This window comes from Drosophila bipectinata, chromosome 3L (assembly GCF_030179905.1).
Source record: "Drosophila bipectinata strain 14024-0381.07 chromosome 3L, DbipHiC1v2, whole genome shotgun sequence".
Taxonomy (NCBI): Eukaryota; Metazoa; Arthropoda; class Insecta; order Diptera; family Drosophilidae; genus Drosophila; species Drosophila bipectinata.
This window is the reverse complement of record NC_091738.1, coordinates 1,099,905-1,118,764: the sequence shown is the minus strand read 5'-3', so window position 1 is coordinate 1,118,764 and position 18,860 is coordinate 1,099,905. Positions and strand designations below refer to the sequence as shown.

Genomic DNA, 18,860 nt, shown 5'->3' with positions numbered 1-18,860 from the left:
GGCGGCTTAATGTTTGCCTGATGACGTGGCTGAAACTTGTCCGAATCTAAAGGTCACTGAGAGAAAACTTCAGATTGAGATTTATTATAAATTAGCTTTTAAGAAGCTTAAATAAAATATAAATATTTAATCCAACTTTTTTTAATTAAAACTTTTTCTAAAAATTAAATAAAATTTCTGTAAGTGCACCTAACTCTGCTCTGCTCTCAGTTCTTCCCCGAAGAAATAGTGTCAACTTGCGTTGGCGGCATTTTAATGCAAGCCCCCCTCTTGGTTTTTCCGCCTTTTTGGGGTAGCCACCCCCCAAGTATTAACACCTCGGTGCCCCACTGCCTCTGCCGGCCCTGCCTTGTCTATTGTTTCCTGCAGGGCTGCTGCTCCTGCCGTGTCCTGTTCTATTTTCATTTTTTGTCGCCCCAACAAAACGCTTTATCGTCTGTGCATAATAAATTGTCTCGGGCTGGTGTGTTGGTCTTATTTTGTCGCTGGTGTTGCGTATTTAAGGCTATGTCCCATCCCCATAGATAAAATATATTTTTTTGGCTATGAAGCCATTGACATGTGGCAGCAAGGAGTGCATTTTCCAAGACGCTGAGCTCTATCTGTAGTCCTTTTCGCATTAGCCACGCCTGGCTTCACTTCTCCCGCCAGCCCACCGGTAACCGATGTCGTTATGCAATCTATATGGATATATGGCTTTGTGCAGACTAGTTCTATTTTTTATGCCATTTCTTGTCGGCATATTGTGTAACAGCTGTGCGACGTCAGTGGCTTTCAAACCCCCCAGAAAGCGCACAAAAGCATGCTACATTTTTTCCCCATCATTTTCGGTGTCTGTTTGCAAACTTTGACCATATTCTCCTCTTTGGAGGGGGGACAGACTGCACTCTCAGCTCGTCTCCTTTTGTAATTATTTTAAAAGCGCAACTTGTGCACGTAACGACATTTGTGGCAAAAAAATCACAAAGAAACTCCGGAGCAGCGGATGCTAGAAGTCAGCGATTGCCATTTTAAGAGAACATAAACAAAAGCATTTTGCTAAAGTTGTAAGGACGAAAAAAATGATGGGGGGGAGATGGGTGAGTGCGTGACTGGGTGGGCGGTGGGACAACTTGAGGACAGTGGGCCGAGTCAGAGACAAAAAGGAGGGCCTTCCAGGGCAGGGGACAAACCTTAATTAGATAAATTCCTTTTAATGATTCATGCGATTTTATGGAATGTCCCCGCTATTTTTATTCATTGAATGAATTACTGAAAGTCAAAAATGAGTCTGCCCGGAATTATAGCACTTTTTTCCATGGCCCTGGGAAGTAGTCTCGTAAAGAAACTGCACCTAGAGAAACTTTTTCGGCGACGTTTGCCGTCTGCGCCAAGTCAAGTGGCGGCAGCTCCCCAATTTCCAGCCCACTAGACCGGGCCAAGCACTTAGACACTCCCCTCGAAAGCCGCCCACTTATCAAACTTCATATTTACAAACTCCAGTCCCCGAAGATAGAGGGCAGGGGGTCAGAGTGCACAGAGAAAAAATACAAAGACTAGAAGACTCTGAGTGACCTTAACGCTTTAGGCCTAAAGACTATTCTACATCTAATGCGGAGTAGGACAATCTTAAATATTTATTATTAATTCAAGACCCACTATTTCAAGCCAACTCTCCTCCCGATGTATCGCCAAACTAGTTGCCTTATTTCCCGTAAAGTCAAGTGCACTACGAAACCCAAAAGGGAGTGATGGCAGAAATAGAAACGAGAAGAGTTTACACAAAAAAACTTCCGGCGCCGCGGGCCATTAGCTGAACACCCTAGAGGGCACTTCGGGCCAGAAAGAGATAAGGCAGTACATTTAGAGAGAGACAAACTGTGCGGAGAAGAGTCAGCGACTTGATAATGATAATGAGTGAAAATGTTGATTATCCCTGGTAGGAAGCCGCCCCGCCGAGGATTGTTATGCAAAGGAGCAGCGACTGTCGAGGAAAGCAAATTAAATTGCTGCAAAAATGTTTGCCAATCCAGCCCATGGCTCCAGCTCCTCCTCGGAGCAACCCTTTGAGCATATTTTGTGCATTTAAAATATGCGTAAATGGAGAAAAGTTCAAGTCAAGTTGAAGTTGAAGTTGAAGCTGAAGCTGGAGCTGAAGGAGAAGCTGAAAGCTGAACAAATGAAATCCTCGAGCTGCCACTGGAGCATGCTCATCTGCCAAGTTAACAGACAGGCTCTGTTGGAGAATGGGTACTGGGGAGCTATTATAATTCCCATCCGATTCGGGATTCGGGAATAGTGTCTCGAGTACAGAGAAGCAATTGTGTCTGCCGGCAGACAGGCCAGACAGACTACCCGGCACAATTAGATAGTCAGCCCTTCCAGCTGCTCAGTTCAAGTTTTGTTAACAATTTCAATTTTCGGCGAATGAAATGGCATTCAACTTGCCACTTGCCGAATATTTTCTTAATTATTTCCTCCTGACATTTCGGTGACTTGAGCACGCAGCACTCCACTCATCAGCATTTAACACTCCATTACACTCGGGATGTTTTCGATAATTTTCCATCACATTTAGTATTTGATTTTAACGGGAATGGGCTGCAAAGTCAGCTTCAAGATTGTACAAATTGCTTTTTGGCGGCTCTGGAGCCAGTTTCGCTGCACAAAAATCTCATTTGCAATTTATAAAGAGGCTTCTCTCCTTTTTCGGTATTATGATTATCAAGCAGGGAAGGCATTTCGTATTTATGAGTTTTAAATTAAATGCAATCTCGAGGATTGTTCTCTCTGCCTTTGCTGCTGCCTCTGCCTCTGGCTCCTCAAATATTTATTGATTTTTGTCAAAGGAGAATACTCCTCGTTTGTTATGGCAAAAGGATAAGTTCGCCAGAGGCCTCTGACAATTTTCGCAAAACGGTTTAGTGGGCCGGGAAGTGGGCAAAAGTTCGCCTTATTGAGCCTTCAATTTGGCCATGTCCTGGCGCAATGTTTGGCTTAAATATTTTATTTGCCAATGGATATTCTTGGATATCCTTTTTTCTTCTTCGGCATCGAATGTTGCGTGTTCAATTGACAGGAATTGGAAGAAGTTTTCTTGGTTTGGAAAGTGTTTTGAGGCCAATGCGAACATGGAATGCTCTTCAAAAGAGTTACTATTAGTTACCGTTTAAAGGACTAAAAGGAGTAGTACCTGATACTCCTGATATATAGTATGTTAAGTACCTCGTCTGTAAGAAAGTGTATCTATAAAAGTTCAACACCAATCCAATAAATACATTTTGCGCCTTTTCGTTGCCCGCCATTCGAACCCTCCACCTCCAGTTGTTGTGCCGAGTCCCCGCCTGTCACCTAATCCCCTCCTGGCTGACTGGTCCTGTCTATTTTTCCCGAATAACATAAAGCTACAGCCTCGGGGCCTGTCTGATTGTCTGGCTGTCTAACTCCATGTTGCCTTTGCTCAGCCAGAAGTGTTAACTTGTTTGGCCAAGATTTACGATTTCTTTTCCCCCAACCCACTCACCTCCACCTCGGCGGAGGAGTGGGAGTTTGAAAGCCTCGAGGCATCGAATTCAAATTCAGCTGACAAAAGCATAAATCGACTCGGGCTCACTCACTTTGATGTGGAAATGGAAGACTGGATATGAAAAGCTTGTTGTAATTTTCAATTTCTGTCAAAAAGAATCAACTCAAGTAGACGGTAGACGGCAGATAGGAGGGCAGGACAGGACACCTTGGGAAAACCACTTAACCGCACTTAATGCCACAAACAATTTTACAATTTGAACTGTCTGCTGTCTTCTGTCTGCTGTCAGTAGTCCTGTGTCTGCTGGCCCCCTAGAAAATGCCCGCTTAAGTGCCCTGGTACATGGCTCTTTTTACAGTCATTAAAGTTAATTGTGTAGTGAAGAAAATTGTGTGGAAATGTTTGGGAACAGAAACCGGGAGCACCACCTGCTCGCTCGTGACATTATTGTGGTGGGCCCGATGGCTGCCTGCCTGCCGAGCTTTAATCCTTCGATTCTATAAATTACCACACGATTCCGTGGCGAAAAATTATTTTTAATTAATAATAAGTTTTAAGTGCGTTGGCATGACAGCCGGCTGATAGCTTCCCTTCCTTGATTCTCCCCCTGAACTTTGTGTAACTCGATGCCCCTTTGGCACTCTGCTCCGCAGTGTTTTCGTCTCATTTTCATTCAGTGTTCAGTGTTCTTGTTGGAGCTGCGTCGTCTATTAATTAAATTAAAAAGTTCACAGCCAGCGATGTCGTCAACTAAAATGGGTGTTCTCCCACCAGCTCATCAGCATACAAACTATGAAAAAACTACAAAAAGTGCAGGGCCTTTGAAGTTGTAAGAGTTGCTTTAAGAGGACATTGTATTAAATGTGCTAAATTAAGTAAATATTTTATAGCTGTAGATGTTCTTCAATATGCAAATCATTAAAGCAATTAAGCGCCCGTCTGGCCAACTGATTCAATTGAACTCGACAGCCGATCGACCGCGAGCCCTTTGTAGTAGTTTAAAGTTTAAACAGTTCATTGCTCGCTTGTAGTGTTTTTTATATGTAGTATTTTTTATTTCTGCTATATAGTAGTGTTGATTTTTTTTTCCCTCGCATTCCGCTCGACAATTATGCATTATTTACAAAAGTTAATTGCCGGCGCGCAACAGCATTGTTCGACAAGGACCACGCCCACTGTAGGAGGATGGCAATTAACAACATTATTGACTCTGTTCGCTGGCGAAAATTCGCTGGCAACGGGGGGCGGAAATTGGGCGGGAGGACGAGCCGCAGCGGCACTTTGAAATGCTAATGAAATTGCCTTTTAAAGCAGAAGCTGCCGAGGGTAGAACGAAAGCCCAGAAGCTACTCTGAAAATGTCCAAGCTGCCAAGTCCTGGGGCTCTTGCGAGAGAGCTTCCTTTTTTTTTTGATTTTTTTGCCAGACTTGCTTAATTGATAAATTGATTTAATTGCAAAAAGCCTTAATTGCACGACCACACACACACGGAGCCCTCACGAAACCGTCCACCGCTGCAATCTCTTGAAATTTAACATTTCATTTGAGCTTCGATGGCCTATGGCCTCTCACCCTTCCTGTGGCAAGTCCGCAAATTGCAATTCCCATTGTCCTGGATGCCACAGCCACAACCTGCCACGAGGCTCTCGTTAATGCGATGTATTTTGTCAGCATTTGAAGTGTCACATCAGCTTTCGATTCAATTGGATTTGGCTTTGGCTTTGTCTGGGTCTGGTCCTCGGGCTGCGGTGGCCAATTTGAAGGATAAATTACTGATTTCGTCTATTGTCTGTTGGGCATTCGTTGGTTACACTTGCCCGGAATGGGGCCGAGTGCAGGTTAATTCGGAGAAATGGGCTTTAAATTGCAGAAATGAAAAAAATCGTCAAACATTCATCTTCCTTGGCAAACTAATCTCAGAAATCCTTTACACATCTCTGGCTTCTCGACTTGATTTCTCGTCATAATCATCCAGCATTTCCTTTCCGATCCTTTCGATTTTATGGCCAACCATTGCGGGAAATCCTTGCCAGCTCAACACTTTCCTAGTTTTGAAAGTTTTTGGAAGCTTTTTGGGTTTAGTAGCCGGTTAGTCCGATGCCCTCGGGATGGGACGCATTCCAGGGCCCAAGGCATAAAAAGGTTGTTGTCTCTCTTCCTCCTGCCATCCATCTCCCTCATGCTGACACACTCCTTTCTCTCTTCCCAGATCCTTGCAAATTTATTGCATTTACTCGATGAAGTTTTTCCACTTTTCCTCCTTTGGCTGGCTGGCCTTCTCCTTTTGTGGTTTTGCTTTGATTTAATTTTGCCGCTGTTGTCGTCTCTATCCCTACCCCTCTCCCCCCTCTCTCTCTCTTCTTGTTGTTTCTGGCTTTTCTGCAATTTGCGAGCTTTGTCCAATTGGCTTTTCTGGTGTCCTGCCAATGTCCTAGCCCGGGTTCCTTGTTCTCGCCTTGTCCTGTCACTCATGCGTCAGCGGTATTTGTGTTTGCTTCCCTTTTCCCTGCCTGGCTTAACCCACCCGGGGCGAAGGAGTACACAACTTTTTAAAGTTTTCTTCAGAATCCAAAAGTTACTACTGCCTTACTTTAAACTTTTTTCCATTTTGGCCAAATTTGCTGCAGGGTTCCCTTCGAAAAACCACTGTCCACTGTGAGCCACAATATATCCCCTAGCGAAGGTTATATCGCTTATATATATGAAGGGGAGGGTCCCCTTCAAAAATATACGGAAATCCATGGAGCCACTATATGGCCCCTAGAGATGGCTATATCTTTGGGAATATGCATCCGATTCTTAAGCGGAATGCCTTAAACGATTTATATTTCGATTCTTCATAAATCCTCATCAAAATCTGGAAGGATGCTAATTATTAGATTTTTTGTCAAATTTTCTGGAGGGTCCCCTTCAAAAATGTACGAAAATGCATGAAGCCACTATATGGCCCCAGGAGATGGCTATATCTTTGGGAATATACATCCGATTCTCAAGAGGAATACCTTAAAAGATTTGTATTTCGATTCTGCATAAATCTCCATCAAAATCTGGAAGGATAATAATTTTTAGATTTTCTGTCAAATTTTCTGGGTCCCCTTCAAAAATGTACGAAAATGCATGGAGCCGCTATATGGCTCCTAGAGATGGCTATATTTTAGGCAATATTCATCCGATTCTTAAGCGGAATGCCTTAAACGATATGTAGATCTCTCTAAGTCTGCATCAAAATCTAAGAACATACAATTTATTTCTTCAATATTGTTTAATGTATTATTTAAGAATCCCCCCCAAGCCAGCTTTGATTTTTGCACTGCTACTCCCCTGATTTTGAGGGCAAATCGCTGGCAACTCCCTTTTTGTTTTGTAGTTTATGTTCAACATATTTTATTGATTACATATCCAGCTCCAGCCCAAGACATCGTGTTTTGGCACAACTTTATGGGATTTCTTTCCCCAAATGCCCCAAACCTCAGACCCCAGGAACAGAAATAATGGGGAAAGATGAGGGGCCAGTGCTGCTTATTGCATTCTGGCCAGCTCCCGCAGTCGACTTGGCAAATAAATTGCTTATTTGTAGCGACGATTTGCGGTAATTTGTGATTTGTGGTGGTGACATCATCCGCTCCTCTCCAGGGTGGAAGCACCACTGTGCCTGCATCTCGCCACTTGGCCATTAATTAAACATATTTGCCGCTTCCTCGGCCCCATAATCCATTCTGTCTGGTGTGCCATATGATGACTATTAGTTAGAGTTCTGGGAACTGATGAAATATCCTCGTCCTTAAAGGAGCTTCTCTCTTTTTCTGGGGGAACCATTCAATTTCCTTTAGTCCTGTGCCGGCCCACTCTTCTTGATTACAATTTATTGACTGACTTTTGCGGCAAAATCCTGATCCCCTTTCTTCAGCCAGCCTCGCCCACTTGTATGCATATCGTTAGCAAATTGCAGGCTCGCCAGGACACCCGAAAAAAGGATTTGCAAGCGGGAGTGTGTGTGTGCGGTAAGCTAATATCCAACCAATTTCCGTTTGACTCGCTTCGCGTTTTTTTCTGCCCTGTTCCGACAGCCAGGTGGAGTTGGCCAACCCGGCTCTCAAGCTCCTGGCCCTGCTGGCTCTGCCTTTTGTGTTTCCGTTTTAAAAATTGGAAGGCAGAAGCGCCCGGTTCTGGTACCGCCTCCCCAGAGTCCTTCTTCGTTCTACCCCGTTGCTGTGTCCTTTTAGCCGCTGCCGTATAAATTTGTACAAAAGCTTAGGCAATTTTTTCGCCTTTTGTTTGCTTGTCGTTGCTGCTGCTCTCATTTGCATATTCGGCACATTCCAAATACCCCCGAATGTTTGTCCTGAACACCCCCAGATATCCTTTGACCATCCTTTGGCTCATTCCCCCTTTATGAGCTGTGATAATAAAAATTCCGGGGGCTCGGATAAGGATATTAGCCTTTAAAACAAAAGTTAGTAGATGGTATTCTAATTTTAGAATTTCAGCTGCTAACTAGACAAGCTTATTTGTTTTCAAATGTCAGGAAGCAGGAAAGAAGCCACAAATCCTGCGGTTTCACAGCCACAAGCCACAAAGAGCTTGGCATATTGACCCTAAAAAGGGCGCCTGACCAATAGGCGTTGATTGGCAGCCGAACTCCCTACCGGGCGGGGCTCACTCCTCCCTCCATTGAAAACTGTCAAAGCTAATAGCTCTGAAAACCCCAAAATACCGAAAACTGTAAAGTGAAGTGGCTGCCAGGAGCCACTCGAACGCTTCAAGGGTATTGACATCTCAATGGCTCGGGACTTGGGACTCGGGACTCGGGACTCTAGGCGGGAATGTAATTTAATTAGGGCAAACTTTCCTCGAGAGGACTCGAACTAACCTCGAACTCTGTACCTTTTTGCAGCAATCTCGCGGGAAGACGGCGATGACTCGACGCACCACCATCACCACCACCACCACCATCGCGGCGGCCACGGTGGCCACCACAATCACGGTAACAAAGTTCCATACAACGGCTACAACTCGGAGGAATACTTGGACCGGCTCGAGCCCAACGGCAACATCCCCGCTGACAAAAGCAATTGCAGATACGGAGGTGAGTTCCAGACATTGAAATATACACTTAATGAATAGTTCTTAGATATATTTTGTTAAGAATTTGCCCTAAAAACTCAAGCTTGAAGCCATTTTCGCGCAATTTAAGCAACTAAGAGACTCATTCATAGGGATTTGCGTAATTTATCGCCCGCTTGTGCTATAATCTCTCATTTAGGATGCCCTCCTCCGGCAGAACTAATTTAATGATAAGATGCCAGAGAGATGCCCCCCACGCTCCGATATTAGTCAGTGGGGGCTGACTGGCAATAATTTATGCCTCCATCTTGTTCGAGGCAGCGTGTCTAATTGTGGATTCCACTCCCAGCTATCCCAGCTATCCCGTTCCCTTGTAATTTATCAAATTTTTGTCTCATTTGGCTAATGCAAGCAAGTTATTCCTGTTCCATTTCTGCGCCATTTGAGCTTATCTAAGGATATTCTCGCCGATAAGCCCTCTCCACTCTGTCATCGTTTCTTGCCAGTTTGTACTCCGTTTTCTCATAATTGTAAATTGCAATTTTATGCAAACAATGGATGCTTCCTCTGAGCAAAGGAGAGTCGAGGACACGATAAGCCTGCAAATGTAATGGCTTCATTTGTTGCTTCTGTACTCGAAGCTGTTGCTCCTCCTTGTTATTGCCCTTGTGAAGCGGGCCACTCAACTCGAAGCGACTCCTCCCCGGCTCTGGGCTCTTCCTTTGTCTTGCCGATGATGTCTAGGCGTTACGGAATCGGGCCATAAAGCAACGGAAATGGAAATATTAACAAGCAAATGCACAGCACAGCAGTATCAGGGGGAATTATTCATAACCAAATGGATACTCTGCATGCTCCATATATCTCTGCCGGATTTTAAACTCCATGGCCATTATTCCCATGAAAGAGCTCTTTTCCCTTGAAAGGTCCTTAAAGCACCTCCCCTGACATTAAATTCCAAAGCTGAGTTATGTGTTTTGGTTATGGAGCTGCCTGGGATTGTTGTGGAACTATTCCTGCGAAAGGACAAGGCCAGGGAAAGTGACACAGCTTTACCTAGTTGGTGAGCTGCTTTATAAAGATCTATAAAGTCTATTAAATCGTTTAATATTTTAAAGCTCTAAATAGTTTCCAAACTAATTAGAATACTCCAAATATTTATAAACCTAGAAAGCAAACACAACTATCCTGCCAATTTTCGTCCTTAACTGAGAGGACTTTGGAGTCAAAGTTTTTAATTCTCTTATCTATCAAAATCAAAATCAATTCTGTAAAGTTGGGCCTTCGGGCCACCCCATATGCCCACGCAATCATAAAGTTATATAACGCACAATAAATTACAGAGTTCTGAAAGCATTCCACACAGTTAGCACACAGGACACCCCCGGATCCTGGCCTGGCCTGGCCGTCTGGCATTCTGTTGGCAAAAAGCAATTTCAGTTTTTCATGGTGCTCCCATTTTTTTGCTGTTCTGATTACATGATTTATAAGTTATCTTCGGTTTGCCAACAACAACTGGAAAGCATTAGAGGGGAGGGCGAAACTGTCCAGGATATGAACAATTTATGTTCAGCGCTTTCGCAAAAGATTATTGTTTATATGCGCAAATTATGCGAACATGTTCCCCCCCTCAAAGCGGGAATTATAAAAAACATATTCGCCAAAAACTGAACAAAAGCGAAAAGAATTCGCATAAAATTTAGAGCCCACCCCCAAGCCCCGGCAAGGACTCTAAATCATATTTAACAATTATGCGTGAAACATAAAATTCAGGATTTAATTTAATTGGAAAGGGGGATGGAGGGTGGAGGCCTTCCACCGTATGATAAACTGTGAGAAGTTGCGATTTTTTCAGGGAAGGACACCACCTGTAAGCCACTTTCATGAGGTGGCGGCGGGAGGTCCTTTATATAAACTCTACTCAACCTGCGCATAAATCCTTTTAACGCTTATTTGGCTTCTGGTGCGCTTTCTTCTTATTTTCTGCCTTTGAGCTTTTGTTTGTTTTTATTTTGTACTTTGACTCGTTGGATCCCGTGCGTTGTTTGTTTTTAATGCCGCATCCTTATTGCTTCCTTTCGCTCCCTGGCACCCTTTGAAAGGACTCTTCCGGCGGAGTGCGTTGGCCTCTTCCCGGGGAGCAACTGTCTGTGATTTAAATTTATTGGCAAAATACTTAAAGTAATCTTTTTGTTTCACTCGGTTTGGAGTACGTGTCTGGGGATGGTGTCCTTTTAGAGCAACCCTTTGACAACCTCCGTTTTTTGTACCTTCGACATCTATTAGGGGTCCTTCTTGCGGTTCATTTTAAAATTCTAACTGGCAGCCGCAGCCGGAATCCCTGCACACCATTGTCTTGCGGTTTTAGGCAGCGTCTTTGTTGTGGCTTCTTTTTCCACTGTTTTTCAGGAGGAAGGTAGACCCATCCCCAACTCTGAGCCCCACACCCCGGAAGGGGTGTCGGTTCGTTGCAGTTTATTAAGCGAAGCAAAAACATGTCGCCTTGGCTGACTTGTTTTTTCCGCGGCATTCCCCACTTTTTAATGATTTAGTTTCCGTTTCTTTTGGGCGGAAGATTTGGGAACTCTTCCTCCGGCCGCCCCTTTTTGTTTGATGTCATCCTGCGTGGGAGGATTTTTTCTGCTCGTGGTCGGTTGGGCTAATGAAGCGACTTATGCAATGACATGGAAAATGTGCGGTCTGAATTTTTCTCTCCGTTTGATTTTTCCTCATTCCCGGTTGCCTTTTTCGAGTGTTTTTACAGCCACTGCACAGCATTTGCATATCGAGGAGAGCGCTGGAGGAGTTTGGCTTCATCAAAGGACCAAAAGGGTTTTCGTTTCGCTCTTTCTGGGCTTTGGCAAATGAAAACTTGCTAATTGGCTGCCGCACTTGGTGTTGGGTGGCATTTTTAAAAACATTGCCACAGAGTACAAATGTAGCTGCTCTTTGAGCCGCAAGTTGGTTCATTAAAATCGGAATCAGAAGGTGTTTTGCAACATTGCCATTGAGGTTTGAGGCAAGTCTTGTCTGTAAAGTACCCTTTCGAGATCCTAAATAAAAAGGGATGGCTCTGCTTTCCCCCGATTCTAGCCACACTAATGCAATCAATTTTCTTTGGCCAACTTTGCGGAGTGAAAGCTTTATAATAATCCAAAGTCAAGCCACGCCCCACCAACTTTTGGTTTTCCCCCCGGCAATTTTCGCCATTGTACCATCCCACCCCCCCACACTTCCCGGTTCTTGGCCATTTTTTTTGGTCGTTGTGTGATGAAAAATAAAATTGTCCAGAAAATATCTTTTGACAATTCACCGCTTTATGCATACTAAGCTCATTATGGCCCGACTTGAAGCGCAGAACATCCTTTTTATACCCTTGCAGAGGGTATTATAATTTTGGTCAAAAGTGTGCAACGCAGTGAAGGAGACATCTCCGACCCTATAAAGTATATATATTCTTGATCAGGATCACCTCCTGAGTTGATATGAGCATGTCCGTCTGTCCGTCTGTCCGTCTGTCCGTCTGTCCGTCTGTCCGTCTGTCCGTCTGTCTGTCCGTCTGTCTGTTTCTACGCGAACTAGTCTCTCAGTTTTAAAGCTATCGTCTTGAAACTTTGCACACACCCTTCTTTCCTTTGCACGCAGTATATAAGTCGGAACGGCCGGGATCGGCCGACTATATCCTATAGCTGCCATATAACTGATTGATCGGAAATGGTATAACTTTGGTGTTTTTAGAGTTAGAGAGTTCAAATTTGACATGAGAGCTATTTTTGGCAAAACATTACGTCATGCCAAATTTCATAAGGATTGGCCGACTATATTCTATAGCTGCCATATAACTGAACGATCGGAAATGACCCAACTTTCGTGTTTTTGAGTATAGAAAGCTGGAATTTAATACAGATTCTATTTTTGGTCAGTTGATCCAACCTACCAAATTTCATAAGGATCGGCCGACTATATCCCATAGCTGCCATATAACTGAACGATCGGAAATGGTATTTGGTAGAAATATCAACTTTCGTATTTTGGAAGATAGAAGTTTGGGACTTTTTTTTTAGATTTTGTATTGTAATAAATTGGATTATATATTCCTATTCCCATAAGGATCGGCCAACTATATCCGATGTTTGCGATATATATCCGGTTTTAACTGCAAGGGTATATAAACTTCGGTTCCGCCCGAAGTTAGCTTTCCTTTCTTGTTTATTCGTCCTTTTGCTCTTTGTGGCTCTTTATTATTTCTTAGCCGAGAAGGGCGGGTCTCGAAAATGTGCTGGAAAACTTTTTAATAGTGCCATAGCCGGTCGTAGCCGGGCCATCGCCCCCCGCCGGTTTGATGAGCATTTTTATTTTATTGCATCTTGCTGTGGCCAACAATGCCCCGTGGGCAGTGGGCAGTGGCACGCCCCCGTCCAAGAAAGTGGCACAATATTAAAATTCTGGCTTGTCATTATGAATTCCTTAGCCGCCTCACCGCCAGATACAATAAAAATAATAATGGCTCCTGGTCCTAAAAGGTTCTCCATTTTAAAGCGCCAGAAGGATGTGGGCGGGAAACCTTTAACGATAATTGTTTTAAATTAAAGTCCCAGGCAATGTCCTTTAGGTTTATTAAACTTCTATGAATGGAAAAGTAGATCGCCGAAGGGCTTTCAGGGTGCAATCAGCGCTCATTCTGACTGACAGCTGAAGTATCCATAACGTCATCGAAGGACCTCGGGTCATAAGCCCCCAGACCCCGAAACAGAATTAGGATTCATAATATGACAGAGCCTTGGAAGGGGCCAGGGTGGGTGGCTGGAGTGGGCAGTGGGGTGGCGGCAGTTGTAACTAAAGGTGGTCTTGAACTGATATCCTGGCAACACTCACGTCCCGGACATGCGTGTGCGCAAATTATAAGCAAAACTCAAATGTGGTTGTCCACATAGATACGTCCGAATCGAAATACCCACAGTCACCGGTCGGGGCGTTCCCATACATTTGTGTATTGGTCCTTGGGGAGGAGCAGACACTCCATTGCTACGGCCAGACACTGAAAGAAAAGGGTGTTTGATGTGTCCTAGATATTATATAGTCAAGTCTTTTAAAAGGGCACTAGATTGAAGGTATTTAAGGCTTATGGTTCCTCCCCTTTTTGCTCAGTACATCCTTCAGCCTCCTCCCCCCATTCTCGCTGCAGGCTCGTCATATGCCTGTCCTGGCCTTCTGAGCAGATAACGTCCGTTTTGTGTGTTGACTGTGACAGCCTTGGGGCATCGCCACATCCATCGCCGGGCCTTATCCCCACCGGTCTACCTATGGCCTACGCATTTCATTTGGCCGGTCCGGCGCTTCCTTTCACTTCCTTCCTGCCGCACACACACACACCCACCACTTCGGATTTTGATTGTCATTTGCGAGTGTGTGTGCATGTGGGTGTGTGTGAGTCCTTTCGCATGAAATTGCTGCAAATTATTCCCATTACGTTTTTGGAGGGCTGCATTTCAAGTTGATTGTCGTTTACATTTCGCAGACCAGAGGCCGGGGGAGGGCCTGATTAAGTTTTGGAATTCGAACAGTCATACCATCTGACATTGGAATAGGAACAGCAATTGGTAATGGGGCAATCAGGCAGTGTTTCATGATTTATTCACAGGCCAGGGCATCGATCATAGACCCCAAAACGATTAATTTTCCATTAGCATTTTTATGAGAATTAATTTGCCATAAATTAGGCCACCTGAACCTTGCTTTGATATTGAAAAATCTGAAAAATGGGCCATAAATAGCTAGAGGGATATTAATGGTTTTTGAGGTGTACCGCCCCGATCGGATGATCGAATGATCAATAAATTAAAGAAGCTTCGGAAGGGGAATGTTTCAGTATCTCTGGAGATCAATCAGTGCTGTGGAATACATCCCAACTGTAGTCTGTTTACCGAGCAAATATCGCTCTTTGAATCGCGCCCGCCAATGGCTATATTCCGCATATTGTCTACGTGTGCCCCGAGTCCTGTTGTGTCCTGCGTGGAATCCCAATCCGCTCAATCGCTCAGTCGGTGTGCTATTGCCCAGCAATTCTGGCCTGATTTTTTTCTATTTTCGCAGTTCTCCTGACAATGCCGCGTCCTCCTGCATGACGAGAGCTCCACGGCAGCATTGTGCACTTGCTTTGACTTCTGTCTCCGCTTTTTTTGTTCCCAGCCAGTCTGTCTGCCCCGAATGACAAACAACGGATGATATATTGCAGTGGCGGCCCAGCCACGCCCCCCGCCTTTTGTTTGCAGTTGCCGCAAATCAGTGGCCAATACGCAGTCCGGGACGAAATCTGATGGTATTGAATTGTGGGAGCCGAGAGCTTCCTATAAACACAGACCGCCGTTGTTTATAGAAGCAAGCTTTTCAAGTTAATTAAAACGAAAAACGAGGGCGAACAAAAAATAAAGGGGGGTATTTTCAATTACAGAAGCATATCTTGGCGGCTCTTAAGTTCGTTTTACGACCGGTTGTAAAAATATTATTGATAAATCCTGATCTCGGACGATGAGAAACCCATTTTATGGCTTATTAATATCGAGAACATCCCAGCTGCAACTGCAAATAAATTGGATCCTGGCCCGAGTCCAGGGCTCCATCCTGGTGGCAACTTTTCACCACCTGGAGACGGTGTCCTCCCGCAAAGAATCGCATTAGAAATCAATTCATTTCAGTTCTATTGTGCAATTTCCGAAGTCTGGGAGGTCTGGAAAGGAAAAATGGCGAGTAAATAGACGACAAATTGAGGCTGTAAATCTCCTCTGATGGAGCACTTTGTGACAAATCAATTGGATAAAGGTTGTGGTCAGTACAGGACTCAGCTGGCATTAATCTGGCTTACGGTAGGTGTATCCCTGCTCCGACTCTGATTCGGGAAATGGGTGTGAAATTTAAGTTTAGGAGAAGTCCTATATTTTTTGGGCTACTTCCTCTGCCACTTCCTGTTCCCGATTTTTTTTTCTGGGTCGTTCCACACCCTCAACAATGTTACATAATGCCAGAGTTTAGTGTGAAATTGTTGCAACCCACCACCCCAGACCCCGGGCATTCTTCCTGGCCGCCACCCTGTGCCTCGTACGGTGGCACTTCTTTTGAAATTGTGCACATAAACTAATTCCGCATGCATGAAATGACTTTCATAGAAAAATGGGAAAATTGCAGTGGCCTAGCAGGGCGTTTCCCGGGCCTTCCTGTCTCTGTGTGGTGCAGAGCAAAAAAATATATGGTTTTTCTCATCCTTTTCCATTGTTTTCATACTAGAATGTCCTTTGAAAAATGTCCTTAGTTTTTCTTTCGGTGCAGCTGTCCAGAGTTGCCACCAAACCGCGGCGCGACGCGTCGACATCCGTTAGGGTTAAGTTGCAAGGCGGAGCTGCCGCTCTGCCCGCTAATTGTGTCACAATGATGAGAATAATTTCCAGGACTTTCGCACGCTTTCGCCAGGACAAAGGCAGCCGCGTGCAAGAGGCGTGCAGGAAATTAAGCATACGCCATGTGTGCGCAGTGCCACTAATTTTCCGTTAGTAATTCCATTTCATGCCGCCGCCGCCACTCTGAGATGGCGCCATCTAGCGCTGATTGTTCGAAACGAGATTGCCACTCAACCTCCTCCAACTGAAAGCCACTTTTGTGTAGCTCCTCGTCCTTAATTATCATCAACGTCAGCTTGTTTTTGGTGTTTTTTCGGCCGTACATCTAGGAAGTGTGCAGTCCTGGGATTATTTTCCTTTTGTTACCAAGGAAGCGGTTCTTTCTAGCCAATTTAAATGTCTGAGGAGCCGCGGCCACCCCTTTCGCAAGCAAATATGCTGTCATATGTTTTCCACCCACCCCTCGGGAAAAACTCATGACATGATGAATGATGCGCCGCCAATTGTTTTTTGTTTTTGTTTTTGTTTGCGAATTACAAACAATGTCTAAATGTGGAAGTGGAAGTCTTGGCAGAGCCAGGAAAGTAAACATTTTGACATGACAGGCCAAGCATATCAAGAGATATGTGGCACTCGAAGAAAATATTCAAAAGGATCAAATAAAATATAACTTTGTAGAAGGAGACTTTCTCTCAGTGCCTCTTATAATATTCCCTATAAACGCTAAGCGATTTTCCAAGCTTTTCCTGCCTTCTGTGGAGCGTGTGCAGCGGCAGTATCCTGCTCCCATCCCAGGACCTCAGGCAGTTAAGTAATTTGTATGTAATTTGTTAAGTAATACACACGCTTTTGTGATGTGTGTGTTTGCCCGGCTGTCTCGCCAGGATGTGGAAAAGTTCGAACGAGGAAGGATTTGTTCGCCTTAATTAGAAAACATCAAAGTGGTCGATGTCTGTTGCCGAAGTCCTGAGTCCTGGTCCTGAATCCTGAGCCTTTTCTGAGAGGGATTTGCTCGCAATTGATGTGGCAAGCTGCCTGGCTTCAAGTGTTGAATATTGCACATTGCCGACATGTCCTCACCTCACTCACTGATATAGTTTGCACTCGCTGCCAAGTCCTTGGAGTGGGTAATTAATTCAACAAAAGAAAAGGGAAAGGACCAGGACTCTCAGTGTCAGCAATTAATAATTTGCCACGTTTTAGTCTGAAACTGAAAATTGTTGGTACGTGTCTCGGTGGCCTTTCCCTAATTGGAAATTGATTTTCCCTTTTCGCACCCAAATCGATTGTTTTTCCACGAGGTTTGAGTAATTAAAAACACAAACCAAATACAGTTTTTACTTGCCAATAAAGTGCTGGAAAAACCATTGAAAAGCTGGAAAAAATATCTTTGTTAATCCACACTCACAAATCAATTCTAGAGTAGTAGTAGTAGTGCTTCGCAACCACATTTTCTTTTCTGGGAGTTCTCGGAAGCAATAAATAAAACTGTAATTGGAACTGATGAGCCGAGTCCCAGGCACGCTCAAGCTCACGCCCGAGAACTAGAACAAGTCCCAGAGGAGAAACCGAAATCTCTAATCAAATGTCAATTCTTTATTCAATAAAAATCGGAAACACATATAGGAGGAAAATTTCTGGAAGAGAAAACAGTGTGAAGTAAATACACAGAGCCGGGGAATAGCAGAGCGGAGTACACTAAATCTTTTAACGACTTTTATGTGTTCGCTTACGATTCGAATTCCACACTCCACTCTATTCCAATCCCTGTTTTGTTGGATTTTATTGTCCTGCGTCCTGAGTCCTGCGTTGTGAGTCCTGCGTCCTGACCACGTCCAATGCGCTTGTGTATAAGCCATTAAATGTGCTTTCCTTTCGCTGGCTTGGCTTTTCCTGTTTTCGGCCAATTATTACGCGCGATTTATGCTTTTATTTGTCAACAAAGTTCAGAGGGCAGAGTTCGAGGGCGAAGAGCATCGTAACCCACACACTTAATTGATTGTAAATCATAAGACTGGGGCCATATTTTGATAAACTTTGTCCCTGACTGGATTTTGTGGGTTAACTGGATATCGTTGGTTAAGAATTATGCACTATTTTAAGATTATTATGCCACCCTGAACCTCTAACAGCTTTTCACCCCCCACTGCACTTTATTCATTTTTTACCACCTAGCTTACGTTAGTTTTTAACTAGTTTTCTGCTTTTTTGAATGAATCTCTTTTTAATTTACAACTCTCCCCCCTTTTCTTTCTATTTTGTTTATTTTTAGCACAAGAATCTGCGAAAAATGATAATAACAAACCACAAGGTAAAAGCTTTTTATTATTCTACCCCCACCCACCCGAAAATCCTTACTTTGTTACTTTGAATCTTCTTATTTGCACACAGCATGTCCTTGTTCGTAGCACCCTCCCTTTGCCGGAAATAGTCTCGACTCTTAGTAGTTTTCTTCGGACAGAAGTTTAAATTGCCATATTTTATGCGGCGGAGCTTTCAGAATGTCATTAAAATGGATGTCAGGCAGTCAGCACGAGGCTGAAGCTGGTGTGTTGCTCTGCCCGCTGAATCGTATCCTTTTGTCAATAAAAGGCAAAGGACGATTGCAGGCGACAGCCAAAAGTAATGACAAAACGCAGCGGGCGGCCTCATTGTCATATTGAGACATTTGCCGGGGCAGGATTCAAGGATCCCAGCATCCGAGGATGCAAGTCTGAGCCCCAAAAAGGTTGTCATCGCCGTAATTGAATTCGGGCCGACTATAAATCCTGAATGCTAAACAAGGCTAATAACGTTTCTGGCCCCGAAGAGTAATCTCTTCAAGATTTCCCTTCAACTTTAATAGCCACTTTTGGACATTCTAGCAAAAAATTCGATGCTCAGAGATGGGGAAAAATTAGA

At 44.1% G+C, this 18,860-nt stretch overlaps 1 protein-coding gene across 6 annotated transcripts in view; it reads left to right on the top strand.

Moving 5' to 3' along the window:
• Eip63E (cyclin dependent kinase Eip63E) overlaps positions 1 to 18,860 on the top strand; it is a 98,324-nt gene that overhangs the window by 65,873 nt on the left and 13,591 nt on the right. For 4 of the 6 annotated variants that reach the window (XM_017242821.3, XM_043214123.2, XM_017242823.3 and 1 more), the window contains 2 exons: positions 8,399 to 8,590; positions 18,232 to 18,270. In XM_017242821.3, coding sequence (XP_017098310.2) covers positions 8,399 to 8,590; positions 18,232 to 18,270 — 231 coding nt within the window. The remainder of the gene's footprint in view (positions 1 to 8,398; positions 8,591 to 18,231; positions 18,271 to 18,860) is intronic. The other 2 variants (XM_017242822.3, XM_017242824.3) reach the window with 1 other exon arrangement.